The following is a 20,633-nucleotide window of genomic DNA, read 5'->3' as shown; positions in this document are numbered from 1 at the left end:
TCTCAAGGAAGGAGGCTTGATCTATACGCAGTACTCCAGGTGCAATCTCACCAGTACCCTGTACAAATGTAACAGAACCTCCCTGCACTTAAATTCAATCCTTCGAGCAAAGAAGGCCAACATTCCATTTTCCTTCTTTAAAATGGTGGCTCTGTTAAGAATTCTGTGTAGGTTTAGCTTTTATCTTTGCATTTAATATTGGAACAGTTCTTATTTTTGTTTGTGTAAGATGGGCACTTGTCTTAGTGAAAACTTCACTTTGATCTCCAGCTGGTCTTCTCAATACATTTTGAGCCAAGCCATGAAAACTACCTGTGAGAATTTTCTTTGTATAATTTTGAAATGCTGTGCAACTTGTTTGACAAAATCTAGTATTGCTTTTGTGCTTCCAGACTGATTTATCCCATCCATCCATCGTTCAGGATCCTCGCCTTGACTGAGCCACCTGTAGTGGGCAGCAGCACTCAACAGTGGTTGGGGTCGGAGTTGCTGACCATGTTCTTGTTTCACAGTGTAAGACCTCTCTCCATGAAAGAAGAAGTTGACATCATCACTAAAATGGTGAGGAATCCTGGTTGTTCTGTTAGTTCAAGTATCTGTTTTTGTGGTTTTTTTTAAACATGGAAATAGCCATATTTTAACAAGAGAGTTTTACACTTCCTATTTTAGTCCTCCTATTATTTCCTGCGTCTGCATGTTAATTTTTATTTCTGTCATGTGCAGGAAGATGCACAAACTCACAAGTTTTTACTGCATTTATCGTGTAACACTCAGTCAGTTAGCTTGGCCATATCCCCTCACACCCTCTTCAGACTCCTCTCTGTACTCTAGTTTAACACCAAGTAAAATTATGAACTTTTATGTGGAATGTGGCTGCCTGCGCCCCCCTCCCCGTAGCTGCAGCTGAGATATGCATGTATGATGTACATGAAGGAATTTCAGTGTTGATAGATTTATTGCCCTTTGTCTTCAGGATCCAGGTATCAAAATTACATGACTAAAAAATGCAATTATATATTCTCTTTCACATCTACAGATCAATGTACAAATGCTTCCCTGCAATGAAATGTTTTTCAAGCTACGGTGGCCACCCATATAGTGGGTATTGTTTTGCAAGAAATGCTTTGGAATATTAACATTCACAGGCCTCTGAACTTCTAAAACATTATGATTCTTCGGACTCAAGTTCCCCACATCACATTCCCTGTTTGTTCAAATGCTCTGTACTATATCCTTTGTGGCCCCTTCTTTGTCAGTTCACTCACTCCGCTGCCCAAATCAGTAATGCAGATTTTAAATAGCAGTGGTTCAAGGAATGATCCTTGCAAAATTCCTCCAACACCTGACAGGCATCCATTCATTTTATGCTGTTTTTCTGACTATTCTCAAACACTGAGACTTATCTCACAGCAACCCCCTGCGTTTCTTTACTGAAGGCTTGCAGAAAATCCTAATGTACTATATCCACTTGATATTTCTGATACTTGTTAAAACCCTCACAAAAAAAAACTCTAGTTTCTCAAACAATATTTCCATTTTACAAAATATTATCAGGAAGAGAGAGAGCCTACTATACTTATTTCAGGCATTGCCAATACAACTGACAGAAAAATTCTTCAAAGAGTTAAAGAAAATAATAAGGAGATTTTTATGGAGAGGGGGGAAACCGAGGATAGCACTAGATAAATTAACAGAATGGTATAAACAAGGAGGCTTACAATTGCCAAACTTCAAAAATTATTATAGAGCCGCACAATTAAGGTACCTATCAGATTTTTATCAAACAAGGGAAAAACCAGACTGGACGAGACTAGAATTAGATAAAATAGGGGAAAAGATACCTGAACACATATTATATAAATGGGACGAAAAATTGGTACAACATAGAACTTCTCCAGTATTACATCATCTCCTCAATATATGGAAGAAGATTCATGTAGAAAGAAATAAAATAAATTACCAAATACCAAAACTAATATTGACGCAAAATAAGCTACTCCCTTTTACAATAGACAACCTTGCCTTTAGAAAATGGGAAAAAAAAGGGATTAAAAGAATAGAAAATTGTTTTTCAGGAAGTAGATTCTTATCCTTTGAACAAATGAGAGATAAGTACAATATAACTGGAGATACAGCGCTGGCATATTACCAACTGAGATCCTACTTGAAAGATAAATTAGGAAGCAACTTGAGTTTACCAGAGGGAAGTAACCTTGAATATGTGATTACAGATACAATGTTAATCAAAAGATTTATAAAAAATATGTATATTAAACTGCAAGAAAAGGAGAACGAGGAAACAAATGGTAAAACTAAACAAAAGTGGGAACAAGATTTAAATATAAAGATAAAAAAGGAAACATGGGAGAAGTTATGCTCTGGAACGATGAGAAATACAATAAATACGAGGCTGCGTATGATACAATATAATTGGTTACACAGACTATACATTACACCGCAAAAGTTAAATAAATGGGACCCAACAGTATCTGATAGATGTTTTCGATGTAAAAAAGAAAGGGGAACAACAATTCATGCAATCTGGACATGTGAGAGAGTAGAAAAATTTTGGGATGATCTCAATCAGATATTAAATAAAATAACAGAAAACAATATACCAAAGAATCCAGAGATCTTTCTCCTAAGTAACATAAAAAATAAAGAATTTGGAATTAACTTGGAAGATGCACAAAAAAGATTTGTCAAGATAGCCCTAGCCGTAGCAAAAAAATGTATTATGTCAACCTGGAAATTGGAAGATAATTTGAAAATACAACAATGGTATATAGAAATGAATAAATGTATTCCATTAGAAAAAATAACATATAGTTTAAGAAATAATATTGAAATATTCGAACAAGTATGGGAGCCTTACATTAAATACAATAGCGAAAACCTACCGGGAACAAACATTACCTAAGTTGATGGAAGGAGAAGAAAAGAAAAGAATGGACTCAGTAGAATTTCTGGTGTATTTTTGTTGAATGACAACATTGTCTAACTGAATTAATGCAATCTAGATTGTATACCTAAAATGGATGAGAGGGGGGGGGGGGGTGGGGGGGTGGCTTGGGGGGAGGGAGAAAAAGTCACTGTAAATGTGTGGAAAAGAAAAAGTGTATATCATGGCTATTGTGATTTATGGTGTGAAAAATAAAAAAATTAAAAAAAAAAAAAAAAGGAAGAGAGAGAGCCCTCTGCTAACCAAGTTGCCAGCACTTGGAGTGGGTGTTTTACAATTGCATGCTGTGGGTGCAGCCTTTTGTTGGCAAGCTTGGAGTGTAGTGCAGTCTGATTGTAAATCTTATGCTCTGTCCTCAATAGCTACTGGGTCTCATGCTTACACTTACTGTCTGTGTAAACCATGTCAGAGAATGAAGTTGACTAAATATTTTTGACAACTACAAATAATTCAAAACCACTAAGGCATTATTTTAAAACAATTCAAACAGTTAAAAAAATGAAATGCTAAAAATGTGATTTAGAAACAAGTTACACCATTTAAATGATTGATTAAACCAAGTGTAGCTATTGAGGACAGAGCATGAGATTTACAATCAGACTGCACTACACTCCAAGCTTGCCAACAAAAGGCTGCACCCACAGCATGCATTTGTAAAGCATCCACTCCAAGTGCTGGCAACTTGGTTAGCAGAGGGCTCTCTCTCTTCCTGATTATATTTTGTAAAATGGAAATATTGTTTGAGAAACTAGAGTTTTTTTTGTGAGGGTTTTAACAAGTATCAGAAATATCAAGTGGATTTAGTACATTAGGATTTTCTGCAAGCCTTCAGTAAAGAAACGCAGGGGGTTGCTGTGAGATAAGTCTCAGTGTTTGAGAATAGTCAGAAAAACAGCATAAAATGAATGGATGCCTGTCAGGTGTTGGAGGAATTTTGCAAGGATCATTCCTTGAACCACTGCTATTTAAAATCTGCATTACTGATTTGGGCAGCGGAGTGAGTGAACTGACAAAGAAGGGGCCACAGAAGATATAGTACAGAGCATTTGAACAAACAGGGAATGTGATGTGGGGAACTTGAGTCCGAAGAATCATAATGTTTTAGAAGTTCAGAGGCCTGTGAATGTTAATATTCCAAAGCATTTCTTGCAAAACAATACCCACTATATGGGTGGCCACCGTAGCTTGAAAAACATTTCATTGCAGGGAAGCATTTGTACATTGATCTGTAGATGTGAAAGAGAATAATATATAATTGCATTTTTTAGTCATGTAATTTTGATTCCTGGATCCTGAAGACAAAGGGCAATAAATCTATCAACACTGAAATTCCTTCATGTACATCATACATGCATATCTCAGCTGCAGCTACGGGGAGGGGGGCGCAGGCAGCCACATTCCACACAAAGTTCATAATTTTACTTGGTATTAAACTAGAGTACAGAGAGGAGTCTGAAGAGGGTGTGAGGGGATATGGCCAAGCTAACTGACTGAGTGTTGCATGGTAAATGCAGTAAAAACTTGTGAGTTTGTGCATCTTTCTGCACATGACAGAAATAAAAATTAACATGCAGACCCAGGAAATAATAGGAAGACTTGGGCCATTTAGAAGCATGGACAAACCGCCCAGTGTCATATATCAAATCCCATCCCAGTAAGGAACTTAAAGTTAATAATATAACTGGTTAACTAAGTTGGTCATCCGAATTATTATTTAAAATTAAATTATCTAGAATTTTAAATAAACTTTAGTTCCACAATGGGGAGACTAAATTTTCACTTAAAGCCTATCTGCTTCACAAATATCTTTCAGGGAAGGAGACCTGCCACTTTTACATGTTCTCTACAGTATTGTAGTTACCTCTCTGAAATGTCCAATCAGGTCATTCAGTTGTATCAAAATTGTGACAATAAAACAGTGTAGGCACATAGAGACATACAGTAACTCATCCATTCTGACCAAGTTGGCATTCTCGGTGACTTCCATTTGCCTTAATTTGGTACATAACCTTCTAAACCCTTCCTATCCATATAATTGTATGTCTTTTGAACATAGTAATTGTACCTGTTTCAATAACTTCCTCTGGCAGTTTGTACCAAATACAGACAATGCTCTAGATGGAAAAATGTTGCTTTTCAGGTCCCTCTTAAATCTCTCCCCTCTCACATTGAACTCAGTTCTCTAATTCTAGAATCGCCTCCCCAGAAAAATAGACAATAAGTACTTATCCATGCTTCTCATGGTTTTTTATGCCTCTGTATGTAAGAATAAAACAGTAAACATCATCCAGCATCAATCTACTACCAGATTGGGATACAATAATGTTACCAGTCCTCTCTTCCTTGTAAAAAAAAAGTCCTCTCATGAACCTATGGGAGCTGATGTTTAAGCATGTAGTGTTGTCGGACAAAAGCCTTAACAAGGCAGTTGGTAGAATCATACCTTACAGGCACTGTCCCAGATTCCAATGCTAAGCTCACTGGTATACAGTGGTAAATGGTCAGAAAGGACTGGCTTTGACAGTCCTTAACAATGGCTGTTGTCTCCAGGAAGTCTCATGCCATCAGGACAAAAACAGACAAGGCATCCTATATTTGCTTAGTAGCAGCTTCCTCTATACATTAATATTTCCATGCTGTATCTTTCTGTGACTCTGCATGCAAAATGGGATTTCCTTGTGATATAACCCTGGTCAAGTTCTCAAGTGTTGACTCCACACCATTCATATAGGTCAGTGAAAAATTGTCTAATATGAATGCACTGGCTACACTGCTTGCCTTCCTGATGCAGATTATGTCTTTATTGACCCTCTACCCTACTTTAACAGAGCTTGACATATGGAGGGTTTGGTAGATGCAAGACAACTTACCAGCTGCCAGACCCTGTGATGTCACTGGGTTACTATTGGATTTTGCAAGCTCACTTCTAGGTTCAAAGCATCAGACAGGCAGAGAAATATAAGCCAGGATTTTCAACCATTTCATAGCTGTATATAGTATGACTTTCGTTTGGAAACTGGAGTAATGTAACCAGTAATTTCTTTCAGTTGTAATTAGTTACTGAGTTATGTGATCATGGCTGTTGGTGTAACCTGCAAAGTGCAATTTACTTGTGGCTACTGTACTATGTTGTATATTTTACAAGTACCTCACATTCTCATTGGATTCATGAGGCTGTGAAACATGCTTTGTAAATCAAAGTTTTTTTTCTGGAGCAGATTGGTAGATAGTTTTTTTTATAATTTTTTTATTTTTCACGGTATGATCCATATCAATCAAAATACACACAAACATTTCCCTCTTGAATATACACAGTGGTATTTTCTCCCCTTTATTCCCCCTACCTTCCCTCCCTTCTTCCCACCCCCCTCCAAACCCATTAAATGTTCAACATATACAATATAATAAAACCATTAAACAATGTCATCACACAATGAAAATAAACAAGAAAATTGTGTCATCTACTTTTACACACTGGATCAGGTCATTTTGTCTTCTCATTTTATAATTTTAGGGGATGGAGGTCCGAGGTAAGCCCTCTCTGTTGTGTTCCATGTACGGTTCCCAAATTTATTCAAATAATGTGACTTTATTTTTTAAATTATATATTATTTTTTCCAATGGAATACATTTATTCATTTCTATGTACCATTGCTGTACTCTCAGGCTCTCTTCTGATTTCCAAGTTGACATTATACATTTTTTTGCTACTGCTAAGGCTATCATAATAAATATTTTTTGCGCTTCATCCAGTTTGAGACCTAATTCTTTACTTCTTATATTACTTAGAAGAAAGATCTCTGGATTTTTTGGTATGTTACTTTTTGTGATTTTATTTAATACCTGATTTAGATCTTCCCAAAACTTTTTCACTTTCTCACATGCCCAAATTGCATGTACTGTTGTTCCCATTTCCTTCATACAGCGAAAACATCTATCTGATAATGTTGGATCTCATTTATTTAACTTTTGGGGCGTGATATATAGCCTGTGTAACCAATTATATAGTATTATGTGTAACCTTGTGTTTATTTTATTCTTCATAGTTCCAGAGCATAACTTTTCCCATATTTCATTTTTTATCTTTATGTTTAAATCTTTTTACCACTTTTGTTTGAGTTTATAGCTTATTTCATAATTTTCCTTCTCTTGCAGCTTGATGTACATGTTTGTTATAAATCTTTTTATTATCGTTGTTTCTATAATCACATATTCAAAGCTGCTTCCTTCTGGTAATCTCAGTCTGATTCCCAATTTGTCCTTTAAGTAGGTTTTCAGTTGGTGGTATTATTCCATATTTGTACTTCATTTGTTCAAATGATAATAAATTATTTCCCAAAAGACAATTTTCTATTCTTTTAATTCCTTTTCTCTCCCATTCTCTAAAGGAAAGGTTATCTATTGTGAAAGGGATTCGTTGATTTTGCGTCAATAATAATTTTGGTAGTTGGTAATTTGTTTTTTTCCTTTCTATGTGAATCTTCTTCCATATGTTGAGTAAATGGTGCAGTACTGGTGAACTTCTATATTGCACCAGTTTTTCATCCTACTTATAAAGTATATGTCTGGTACCTTCTCCCCTATTTTATCTAGCTCTATCTTGGTCGAATCTGGTTTTTCCCTTGTTTGATTAAAATCTGATAGATACCTTAATTGTGCTGCTCTATAATAATTTTTAAAGTTCGGTAGTTGCAAACTACCTTGTTAGTACCATTCTGTTAATTTACCTAGTGCTATCCTTGGTTTCTCCCCTTTCCATAAGAATTTCCTTATTACTCTCTTTAGTTCATTGAAGAATTTCTCTGTTAAGGGAATTGGTAACGATTGAAATAGGTATTGTATCCTTGGGAAGACATTCATTTTAATGCAATTTACCCTCCCTATCAATGTTAGTGGCAATTCTTTCCAATTATCTAAGTCATCCTGTAATTTCTTCATTAATGGCTTATAATCTAATTTGTATAGGTGGCCTAAATTATTATCTAATCTAATACCTAGGTATCGGATTGCTTGTGTTTGCCATTTAAATGGTAATTCTTTTTTAAACTCTGTGTAATCCGTTTTATTCATTGGCATCACTTCACTTTTATTTGCGTTGATCTTGTACCCTGATATTTCTCCATATTCCTTCAATTTCTTATGTAGTTCTTTTATTGATATTTCTGGTTCTGTTAAGTATACTATGATTTCATCTGCAAATAAACTGATTTTATATTCCTTCTCCTTTATTTTTATCCCTTTTTTATTTTCTGTTCTTATCAGTTCTTCCAATGGTTCTATTGCTAAAGCGAACAGTGAGGGAGATAGTGAACATCCCTGCCTAATTGACCTACTTGATTTAAATTGGCTCGATACATATCCATTTACTGTCACCTTCGCCAATGGTCCCTTATATAATGCTTTAATCCAATTTAATATATTTTTCTGGTAGATTGAATCTCTGTAATATTTTGAATAAATAATTCCATTCTACCCTGTCAAATGCTTTCTCTGCGTCTAAAACAACAGCCACTGTTGGATTGGCAGGTAGTTGATTCACATTTGTATTTTCTTGTTCCTGCAGATTCCACATGTTCCAAAAGATGCTGTCTCACAGCTATTACATTTTACACACAGACTTCGGCAGAGCAGCGATCCAACAGTAAGTTAAACCTTACTGAAAATTCAGAGATAAAGTTAGACATGAGATGCTCTCTGTGACAGAGAATCAAGCAACTTAATGATACAGCTGAAAGATATAGATATAGCTTCAGCCTGATGGAGAAGCGATCCTAACTGGGACTCAACACCCTTCTCTGTAATTGAATCCAGGACTTCCTAACAGATAGACCACAGTCTGTCCGGATCGATAACAGAACGTCGAGCACCGTCATGCTGAACACTGGCGCACCTCAAGGCTCTGTGTTCAGCCCACTCCTTTTCACAAGACTGACCCACGACTGCAACACCAGATCCAGCTCCAACAGTGTCATCAAGTTTGCAGATGACATGACAGTCATTGGCCTCATCACCAACAACGATGAGTCTCACTATAGAGAAGAGGTGGGAAGAGAAATGGGCAAGGCTACCGGCTACCATTATATCAGTCTTCTATAGGAGCTCTATTGAGAGCATCCCAGCTGGCTGCATCACAATGTGGTACAGTTTTTGCAGATAAATAGATTGGAGATCAATCCACAGGACCAGAAGAGTGGCAGAGAGGAAAACTGGAGTCTCCCTCACCCCCAACTCCCCCCAATCACCATGATCTACTAGGATTATTGTCTAAAGAGGATGTGCAAAATCAGAGGACCGCTTCCACCCTGAACACAGCATCTTTCAGCTGCTTCTGTCAGGGAAGAGATACAGGAATGTCAGAACCAGTACCAACAGGCTGAGGAACAGCTTCTTCCCATGCACAGTGAGAATGCTGAATGACCAAAGTATAGTAGTCCAAGTTGGTGGTCTGACAGGAATTTGGAAAATAACGTTGAAGTACTTGTTTTGTGTTCTGTGTGCTTGTTAGATTTAATTGTGCATATTATAGCAGGCAGCTGCTTTTAGAAGTTTATCAGTGGTGCAGTGATATAGGTTTGGATTATTCATGGAGCTCAATTAAATTTGATCAAATTACCCCTGAGTTAGAACAGACACCACGGACTTGTATTCGACTCACCCTGACCAGAAGGGTTCAGCAATGGCGTCGAGATCGTAAGCGACATCAGGGGAAGTGTGGAGGCCTGTGTGCCAGGCTATAACTAACAATACTTGGGCCATTGCTACCAAGTATTTTCCTTGTTATTGCTCGGTCTCTGGTGAACAAACTGAATGAATATATGACCTGGGTCCTCACACAGAGAAGGCTTACAGACTGTAATGTAATGGTTTTCACGGAGATGCGGCTTAATAGCAGGGTACCACACAATGTGGTGGAATTGGAAGGTTAAGCGGTTTTCAGGGCTGAAGGAATAGCAGCAGTGATGGGAAAAAGTAAAAGAGATAGGTTGTACATCTCTGTAAATCAACTATGGTGCACAAACTCTATCATCGCTGACACTCATTGTTCTGCAGATTTGGAGTACCTGATCGTTAAGTACAGACCTTTTTATCTACCAAAAGAATTTGCATGTAGCATTGCTGTATCCGTTTATATACCTCTAGATGTGAATGCTAAAGCAGCCATGAAAAACCTCAGCGCTGCTATCAGTAAGTTGCAGACATTACATCCAGATGAAGCCTTTATTGTGGCTGTAACTTAGGAAAAACCCAACACCCAACCCCAACCAACCAATTTTCCCCTGCAGCCGCTGCAACCGTGTCTGCCTGTCCCGCATCGGACTTGTCAGCCACCAACGAGCCTGCAGCTGACGTGGACTTTTACCCCCCTCCATAAATCTTCGTCCGCGAAGCCAAGCCAAAGAAGAAAGCACTTATGCACTGTGCTTCCAAGGTTCCATCAAAATGCAATGTGTAATACGAGAAGCAATAAAACTTGAGATCATGTTAATACAAACGTGGCTGATGCTTACAAAACCAGTACCTTCCCTCACTTGGGTCAATCTGACCATCTCTCCGCTTATGATCCCAAGTACAGCCCAATCATCAAGTGGGTAAAACCTGCAACTAAGACCATTAAGATCTGGTTGGAGGGTGCTGACTTTGTTCTTCAGCAGCATTTTCAACCTGCTACAGTAGATTCTCAGGTTGATATTGATTAATTTACCAACTCTTTTGATTCATTTACCGTGAATGAATAATGAAGTTGCTGCTTTCTCAAAGACAAAGACATCAGATCTGGTGACTGGGAAACTTATGGATTAGCCAGGGGAATCTCTTGAGCTAAACAAATATATAGAAACAAAAGAGCATTTCATATCCTCGGACACTTGGCGTATATGGCAGAGCATACAGATTATCATAGATTATAAATCATCTGGTATTGTGCCTCCTTCTAGTTGTGACTCTCTAAAATTCCCTGAGCTTAACTATTTTTATGCTCGCTTTGACCGAGAGAATAGGGAGGTCACTTTCAAGGTGGATCTTTTACTTGATGAAATACCTCTCTCAATCTCCATCATTGATGTATGGGCAACTATGAGTAGGAGGAATATGCAGGAGGCAGCTGATCCAGATGGCAATCCTGGCCTGTGCAGAACAGTTGGCCAGAATTTTTACGGACGTTTTCAATCTGTCCCTATCCTCGGCAGTTGTTCCAACTAGCTTTAAGACTGCCACCGTCGTGCCTGTGCCAAAGTGCTCTACCTCAATGAGTCTAACTACCGTCCAATTGCACTCACCCTCAACATCGCAAAGTGTTTTGAGAGGTTGGTCTTATCTCATTTGAAATCCGGTTTGCCTGCCACTATGGATTCTCATCATTTTGCCTACCATACTAATAGGTCAACTGAAGATGTCATTTCAACAGTGGTTCACTTTGCTTTGATTTATTTGGACAGCTCTATCTCCTACGTTAGAATGCTATTCATCGACTATAGCTCGGCTTTCAACACTGTTGTCCCTCTAAGTTGATAACCAAACTTTTTCTGCATGGTATCAGCCCATCCCTTTGTAATTGGATCTTGGATTTGCTAACAGACTTCAATCTGTAAAACTGGGCAAGATTTTCTTTTCCATTCTTGAATTCCGGCATGCCCCAGGGTTGTGTGTTGAGCCCCCTTTTGTATTGCCTCTTTACCTCCAACTGTGTTCCCATGAATAGTACAAATGTAATAATCAAGTTCACAGATGACACCATGGTGGTAGACCTGATTAAAGGGGAGGATGAAATGGCCTAGAGGGATGAGGTTCATCACCTGACCTTGGTGGTATGCCCATAACAGCTTGACACTCAACAATCAGAAGACAAAGGATATCAATGTGGACTTCAGGATTGCCAGAAGCCACACTCACATCCCAATTTACATCAGTGGAGCATTTACCAAGCTTTAAATTTCTTGGCATCCATCTCTCTGAAGATCTCACTTGATTCTTCAATTCTGATTAAAAAGGCTCAACAATGCCTTTATTTTTTGAGGAACATGATGAAGATCCACCTCTGTCCCAGGATATTGTTGGATTTTTACAGATGCACAATTGAGAGCGTGCTAACATATGGTATTTCGTTGTGGTATGGGAATTATGTTGCACAAGATCGCAAGGCACTCCAGCAGGTAGTGAAAACTGCCCAACGGATTATTGGAATACAATTGCTTACCATCGAAAATGTCTACAGGGAACGATGTCTGGGCAGGGTGAGAAACATTATCAAGGATGCAATACATCCAAATCACAGACTATTCACTCTTCTCCCTTTGGGCAGATGCTACAGGAGCCTTCGATTGCACATCAGTAGGTTCAAGGAGAGACTGTGACTATGTTGAACCTTGAATCACGGCGCTGAGTCGTCCTGCACTCAGATTGTAAAATCAGTACTTTTTAACAGTTCATTGTAGAATTCTGTTGTTCATTTTAATTGCACATTTTATTATAATGTATATAGCAATTTTTTAACTTGCAGTCATTGCTGATTGTATTTCATTAGCTGGTTTACTGGTACAATGACAAGAAAGTGAATCATTATCAAAGGAACTGCTCACACTAACCATTTAAGATTCTCGTATTCATGAAACAAAATCTATTTATTTATTTATTTATATAGATTAAATACTTGCATATGAATTGTATGTCTGTGTTTTGCACTGAGGACTGGAGAAAACTGTTTCATTGGGCTGTACTTGTACAAACTGATGACAATAAACTTGACTTGACGACTATATCTTTCTGCAGAATACTTAAAAGTTTCACACATAGTTGAGCTCGTGGAGTTGTTCAAATGAACCGGTACGGACTTGAAGGGCCGACTTGGCCTGTTTCCGTGTTGTAAACGGTTATATGGTTATAGTTTCCAATGTAGTTATTTCCCAATCTGACTGTGATTCCTTGTTTCTCTTGACCATAAAATGAATTCCAAGAACTAAAATAATTTTCTCTCTGTATAAACAGATGATGAATATTTTGATGGGGGCTCATCTTTCTGGTCAGTATTTTCAGTACTGAATATTTTTAAATCTTTCAATTTCGTAGGCACTATGTTATTGAAAATTTGGTAGACTACAAACTATATTGCTTGTAATATAGTTATAAATTTGATCTCCAGAAATGATGTTCTGCATTTTTCCAATTGGAATTGTTAATGAGTAGGTCAGTTAAATCAACATAAAATTTGGGATTGGATAAAGAAAGATATTAGAGGAATGTTTATGAGATGAGAGCAGTTAAGTGTTAGGAATGGCATAGTTGTACAATTCGTAGAACTGCTACCTTGCAGTATTGTAATGTGGATGTGGAGAATCATGTAGCCTGTCCTTCTGGAACTTGGTAGGAATTAGAATTGTGGAAGGTCATGTAACCTTTCCATCTGGAACTTAGTTGGAAGTTGCGCCACCTGGCAATCAAGGTTGGACTCTGCCCAATCATTAGTGCACATCTGACCACTGGCCCCTTTAAATCACTTTAAAGCCGGACTCCCCAGCTTACTGGACTTTAAAAGCCTACCATGTGCATCTGATCAGTCTCTTTGCACCTTGATCCTGACAACAAACACTGCTCCACGCCAAGTCATGAACTGTGAACATCGCTGGAGGAGTCATTGGTAAGGTGTGCACTACACTTAAGAGTGGGACCGCAGTATTGTTAAATTTCAGATATATTGTCAGAGTACATACATGACATCACATACAATCCTGAGATTCTTTATACCGTGGGCGAGGCAGAATTGCTACCTATTGGTAGTGCAAAAAAAACTAAACAGATAACAAATGTGAAGAAACTGACTGTTCAATACAGAGAGAACAAAAAAAATCAATAAAGTGCACGTGAGAGTCCTTAAGTGAGTCCCCGATTGAGTTTTTCATTGAGGAGTCCAATAGTGGAGGGGTAGCAGCTGTTCCTGAACCTGGTGGTGCAAGTCTTGAGGCACCGAGACTGCTTTCCTGATGGCAGCAACAAGAACAGAATATGTGCTGGTTAGTGTGAATCCTTGATGATTGCTGCTACTCTCCAACGGCAGCATTCCCTATAGATGATAGTGGGGAGAATTTGCCTGTTATATCCTGGGCTGTGTCCACTACATTTTGGAGGGCTTTATGCTCAGGGGTATTGGTGTCCCCAATATAGCTGGTCAGCACGCTTTCCACCACACATCTGTAGAAATTTGCTAGAGTTTCTGGTTTCATACCAAACTTCTGCAAACTCTTGAAAAAGTAGAGGAGCTGACGTGCTTTCTTCATGATGCCGTTAGTATGTTGGGTTTAGGAAAGATCTTCTGAGATAGGGACTCCCAAGAACTTAAATTTGCTCACCGTCTCCACCTCTGATCCCTCAATGATCACAGCATTATATGCATATGGCTTTCCTTTCCTGAAGTCAATGATCAGCTCCCTAGGTTATGGTGACATTGAGTGCATCATTCAGCCAAGTTTTCAATCTCAACACCTTTCTTTATACAACCCACTACCGTGGTATCGTCAGCAAATATTGTTGTACCTAGCCACACGGTCATAGGTGTAAAGTGAGTAGAGCAGGGGTCTAAGAATGTGGGAATACTTAGCATTGAGCTGCACTCCAATAGTATAAGGAATTAGGAATGTGTATTGAAGTCCCTGTCTAGTAAGTGTGCTAGTTACCAAATATTACTGCATGTGTGTAATAAAGGGGGAGAGAGTAGGCGGCCACTGGTGTCAGAAATTGCTGTATCTGACGTGAATGCTTATATAGTTTTAGTATCAAGAGTTGTTTTGTGTCTTCTTGTTACGATTTCCCGTGTGTACAATAAAGATCATCCTTTGTTTGTTAGTCTCTGTGTGGTCTCACTTTTCTGTGAACCCACCAAACCTGATTTAAATTTCACATTCATATCTCCAAGACCTAAATTCAATCCTGACCTCTGGCACTGTCTGTATGGGGTTTGCACGTTCTCCCTGTGTCTGCGTGAAATTCAGCTGGGTTCTCTGGTTTTTACCCCATCCTGAAGATGTGCAGATTACTGGGATAATTTACCACTGTGAATTGCCCCTCATGTGGATGAGTGGTAGAATCCAGGCAGTGAGGATAAGTGGTGGTGAGGGTAGGAATGTGGTGAGAATGAAAGATGTGATTAACATAGCTTAGTGTAAATCAGCATGATGCTGAACCAAGCCATGAAAGACCTCAACAATGAAGACGCTGTTTACATCCGGTACCGCACGGATGGCAGTCTCTTCAATCTGAGACGCCTGCATGCTCACACCAAGACACAAGAGCAACTTGTCCGTGAACTACTCTTTGCAGACGATGCCGCTTTAGTTGCCCATTCAGAGCCAGCTCTTCAGCGCTTGACGTCCTGTTTTGCGGAAACTGCCAAAATGTTTGGCCTGGAAGTCAGCCTGAAGAAAACTGAGGTCCTCCATCAGCCAGCTCCCCACCATGACTACCAGCCCCCCCACATCTCCATCGGACACACAAAACTCAAAACGGTCAACCAGTTTACCTATCTCGGCTGCACCATTTCATCGGATGCAAGGATCGACAACGAGATAGACAACAGACTCGCCAAGGCAAATAGCGCCTTTGAAAGACTACACAAAAGAGTCTGGAAAAACAACCAACTGAAAAACCTCACAAAGATTAGCGTATACAGAGCCATTGTCATACCCACACTCCTGTTCGGCTCTGAATCATGGGTCCTCTACCGGCATCACCTACGGCTCCTAGAACGCTTCCACCAGCGTTGTCTCCGCTCCATCCTCAACATTCATTAGTGCGACTTCATCCCTAACATCGAAGTACTCGAGATGGCAGAGGCCGACAGCATCGAATCCATGCTGCTGAAGATTCAACTGCGCTGGGTAGGTCACGTCTCCAGAATGGAGGACTATCGCCTTCCAAAGATCGTGTTTTATGGCGAGCTCTCTACTGGCCACCGTGGCAGAGGTGCCCCAAAGAAGAGGTACAAGGACTGCCTAAAGAAATCCCTTGATGCCTGCCACATTGACCACCGCCAGTGGGCTGATATCGCCTCAAACCGTGCATCTTGGCGCCTCACAGTTCGGCGGGCAGCAACCTCCTTTGAAGAAGACCGCAGAGCCCACCTCACTGACAAAAGACAAAGGAGGAAAAACCCAACCCCAACCAACCAATTTTCCCCTGCAACCGCTGCAACCATGTCTGCCTGTCCCGCATCAGACTTGTCAGCCACAAACAAGGCTGCAGCTGACGTGGACATTTTACCCCTCCATAAATCTTTGTCTGCGAAGCCAAGCCAAAAAAAGAAGTGTAAATATTTGGCATGGACTTGGATGGTCAAAGGACTTGTTTCCACGTTTGTGTCTCTCTTTAACTCTCTATTGCAATTAATGCTTGGAGTATTTTTTTAATTATTCAGGTGGGTTTTTTTTACTGGTTAGCTGAGTTGCAAAAGTTGTTAATATTTGCAGTTATTTTACAGAACAATACTTCAAACAACTTTCAAATATAACTGAGGGGAAAAAATTAAATATTAATGTTCACATCTTAAAATAAGTTGAGCATTGTCATTTTAAACAAATTAAAGTATCAGCATTTAGAATGAATTTTAATTAAATCTGTGTAATTCACAATGACTTTTAAATATACTACCTTATGGCATTACAGGAGCCATTCAGCCTGTTATGTCAATTCTAGTTCTCTGAGCAATCACCTTCTCTCACTAATTTTCCCTGTCACCTACCTACCCACATTCCCATCAATTCCACCACCCATACAACAAATTTACAGTAGCCAATTAACTGACCACCAACACATCTTAGGGATGTAGAATGTTACCAGAGCATTCTAAGGAAACTGGCGAATCCAGAGGCAACCCACATGGGAGATCATGCAAACTCTGTGCAGACAGCAGCCAAGGCTGGATCAGAACCTGGGTCCCTGGAGCTGGGAGACAGCAGTGCTAACAGCACTGACTCTGCTACTTCCCATTATGATTACCAGCTGGAAGATCCATCACACAAGCTTTCACCACCACCCTCTTCCCCTCCCGGATCTGCTTTTGGTCCATTTTCCAGACCCTCTCCCAATAGAAAAATAAATTAATCAAAACTTAGTGAAATGCTCTACTCTCTGGCACTAATATTTCTACAATTAGCAAAGAAAATGATATTGTTGAGAGCACAGCTCCTATTGATGGATTTTGTTTTGTCCTTTCAGGCAAAATCTTTGGCTTCATTGCTTTCCACACGGCAGTTACTCCGCATCTGCAACCGGTTTTCACGTTATCCAGAAGAAAGCCTGCACCATGCTGTAAATAAAGCCTGTCTCTCCAGGTACCTTGACAGATTGCTATCTCTGCCTTTTACCATTGAACCACTTTAAAAGTCACTAGCTCACACCAACCTGGCCGCCCCATTTGGAAGTCTAAGAAACAGAATTTTTAAATTTTAAGTTTGAGATAGAACACAGTAATGGTAACTTTCAGCCTACGAAACCGTGCTGCCCAATTACACCTATATGACCAATTAGCCTACTAACCAAGTATGTTGTTAGAATGTGGGAGGAAACTGGAGCACCCGGAGGAAACTCGCATGGACGTGGTGACAACGTACACACTCCTGACAGACAGTGGTGGATTCGAGCCTGTTGAATCCTCTGGTGCTGTAACAGCATTGCACTAACTGTGCCACTGAAGCTTTAATAGATAGGTTAAAGGAGGACGGGGAAGGGATTGAGGCAGCCAGCAATTTGGGGGTGCTGATGGGTTTCCAGATCTTATAGCCCCAACATCTGAAGGCAAGCCTATCGGTGATGGGAAATGAGAATGAAAATGCTGACAAAATTGGAGGAGCCCAGAGGGTTCTGGTATTTGGTGGGAAATGACTGAGATGGAGGTTGTGAGACCATTGGCTTGAACAGATATGCTACAAGAACAAAATGTGACAAGATCAAGACTAAGTGTAGCCAATTCATTCTTAACTGGAGACACAGGATACTACAAATGCTGGAATCTGAAGCCAAACACAATATGCTGGAGGAACTCAGCATATTGGAGAAAAAGAATGGTAGGAGAAAAAGAATGGTTGATGTTTCATGCTGAAACTTCATCAGGATTTCAGCCGGTGAGTTCCTCAAGCAGATTGTGTTTGACTTGCTGATTGACAAGTGGGGAGTTGGACAATTCAGCACATTGTGTGCCCTGCAGTTCCCTTGCCTCCTCTGTTTCCTGTTTGGTCATGATTGTGATTGCTGGATCTGCAGTCTCCTGCATGTCTCTGGGAGAAGGTGCGAATTGGCGAGGAGAGGGGAGATGGTGCATGGGATAACATGAATTATTATTGTTAGAATGTACTGAGATACTGTAAGAAACATTGTTTTTCGTGCTACTCACACAAGTCGATCCATATACAAGTACAACAGGTAATACAAAATAAAACAGAAGTGCAGAATATAGCATTAGAGAGAAAAGTACAGTTAAAACAGTGTGAGGACCATGATGTGGTAGATTTGTAAGATCAAAATATTTTACATTTGAGAGGTCCATTAAAAATGTGATAACAGTGTGGGGGTAAAACTGCCCACAATCCGATGGTAGGTGTGCTCAAGCATTTTCTGCTTGCTGATCTAAAACCTGTATATTATTTATAAGCAAATGAGACCACAATGGGATGAGGAAGAAGTTGGCTAGCAGTGGAAGACTTTCAAAGAGATTTTTCATAATGCTCAACAAAACTATATTTAGAGACTTATTTTATTATTTATTGCCAAAATTCTTAAAAGAAACTCCATGAAATTTTGTGAGCACTTTGTACAGAATTTTATTTTTTGCATCCCTTCAATTTAAAGTGTGGCGGCTTCAGGAGTATGGTTTGTACAGTGATTAGCAGTATAAACATATTTCTCCAGGTTTTTGCCAAGCCTTGCCCGATCTGCCTTGCAGAAGAATCTGAAGGATTGTGGGATTGAGGCAATTTCTGACATGAAGCAAGAAGAAACAGACGTCAGATGTAAGTTCAAATTTACTCTCCCTGAATGCTCCTGTTTGTGGTCTGTTATTGCAACATTAAATAAGTGGTTTGCCTGAAATTACAGGTGAAATAAAGTCCGGGATTCTGACAATTGGGAAAGTTTCTGTTCCATTGCACAACCCAGATGAAAAGATGAAAGTACCAGATGTTCTCTTTTATGAAAACATTCAGGTAATCTTGAGTTCCATTAATTCCATTAATATTATTAAGATAGAATAAAGGCTTTAATGTATACAGTCAGGCTGCCAAGTTTTAACATTTCATTCAGCAGCTGCATTGTTGTTTTCTATCAAGACTGCACTGATTTGACAACCTGGATTTTGTGCCGAACTGTGAGATTGGTTCAGAAGTGAATATGCCAACCTCTGTACCACTCCTGACACTCTGTTGATGGGTCAGAGAAACATGCTTACCTTCAATGGTTTGTGCAAAGCAAATGCAAGATTCAGTGTAAATTATTTGATCAGAAGAAAGCACCAGATAAACGAGCAAATAATGAAAAGATGGAGGGGAATGCAAAAGTTGCAGATGCTGGAATCTTGAGTAAACAAAGAATAGCTGAAGGAACTTAACTAGTTAGGTGGCATCCATAGGTAGAAATGGTCAGTCATTGTTTCAGGTCAGGGCCCTTTACCCAGGCCCGAATGAAACCTTATGAGTTAAAGATAATGACACCACCCTTCCTGACAGACTGAACATCTTCTATGCACTTTGATGATAAGAACAAGCTGGAGCTGCGAAGAAGGCTCCATGTCCCACTGATGAATGGGCCCCCTGCATAGATCCAGCTGAGGTGAGGAGAATCCTATGGAAGGTGAACCCACACAAGGCAATGGGACCAGACAACATACCTGATTGGGTACTAAAGAACTGCGCAGACCAACTGATGGAGATCCTTAAGAACATTTTCAACATGTCACTGCAGCAGTGTATCATCTCTGCGGGTTTCAAGACAGCCACCATCAGTGTGACAGTAACAGGCCTCAATGACTACTGCACTGTGGCACTGAACACCACCATTGTGAAATGCTTTGAACATATGGTGAAGAAACGCATCAAAGTACTCCACCCAGAGACACAGGACCCATTTCAATTCACCTATAGAAGAAACCGTTCTGCTGATTATGCTATTGCCTTGTCCCTCTACTCTTTGCTGACTCACTTGGAGAATGATGCCTCATACATCATGTTCATCAGCTTCAGCTCAGCATTTAATACAGTCATTGTCTAGAGACTGGTTGAGAACCTGTCCTTGCTAGGACTCAACACTTCTCTCAGTAACTGGATTCTAGACTTTTTTAACAGAAAGACCTCAGTCTGTCTGGATTGGCAGCTGAACATCGAGCATTGTCTTGCTGAGCACTGGAGCATTTCAGGGCTGTGTGCTCAGCGTTTATGTTCATGCTACTGACCCATGACTGAAATGCCAACAGAATCATCAAGTTTGCAGATGACACAACAGTGGTTGGCCTTATCGACAACGACGATGAGTCACATTACAGAGAAGAGGGGGAAAATCTTGCAAAATTATGCGAGAATAACAACCTGAATCTTAACGTGGACAAGACAAAGGAGGTGATCGTAGACTTCTGGAGGGCTGGAACTACACACAACTCCTCACAGCACTTCCTGAGAAGACTGAAGTGGGCAAGGCTTCCAGC

General features: G+C 39.7%; 1 protein-coding gene across 6 annotated transcripts in view; it reads left to right on the top strand.

Moving 5' to 3' along the window:
- The window catches only part of vwa8 (von Willebrand factor A domain containing 8), a 257,379-nt gene that overhangs the window by 95,571 nt on the left and 141,175 nt on the right, over positions 1 to 20,633 (top strand). For all 6 annotated transcript variants that reach the window (XM_069889575.1, XM_069889576.1, XM_069889574.1 and 3 more), the window contains 5 exons: positions 393 to 561; positions 8,526 to 8,603; positions 17,162 to 17,277; positions 18,851 to 18,951; positions 19,037 to 19,143. In XM_069889575.1, coding sequence (XP_069745676.1) covers positions 393 to 561; positions 8,526 to 8,603; positions 17,162 to 17,277; positions 18,851 to 18,951; positions 19,037 to 19,143 — 571 coding nt within the window. The remainder of the gene's footprint in view (positions 1 to 392; positions 562 to 8,525; positions 8,604 to 17,161; positions 17,278 to 18,850; positions 18,952 to 19,036; positions 19,144 to 20,633) is intronic.

This window comes from Narcine bancroftii, chromosome 7, assembly GCF_036971445.1.
Source record: "Narcine bancroftii isolate sNarBan1 chromosome 7, sNarBan1.hap1, whole genome shotgun sequence".
NCBI lineage: Eukaryota > Metazoa > Chordata > Chondrichthyes > Torpediniformes > Narcinidae > Narcine > Narcine bancroftii.
Note: the sequence above shows the minus strand (reverse complement) of the source record. Positions and strands in the feature narration are given on the sequence as shown.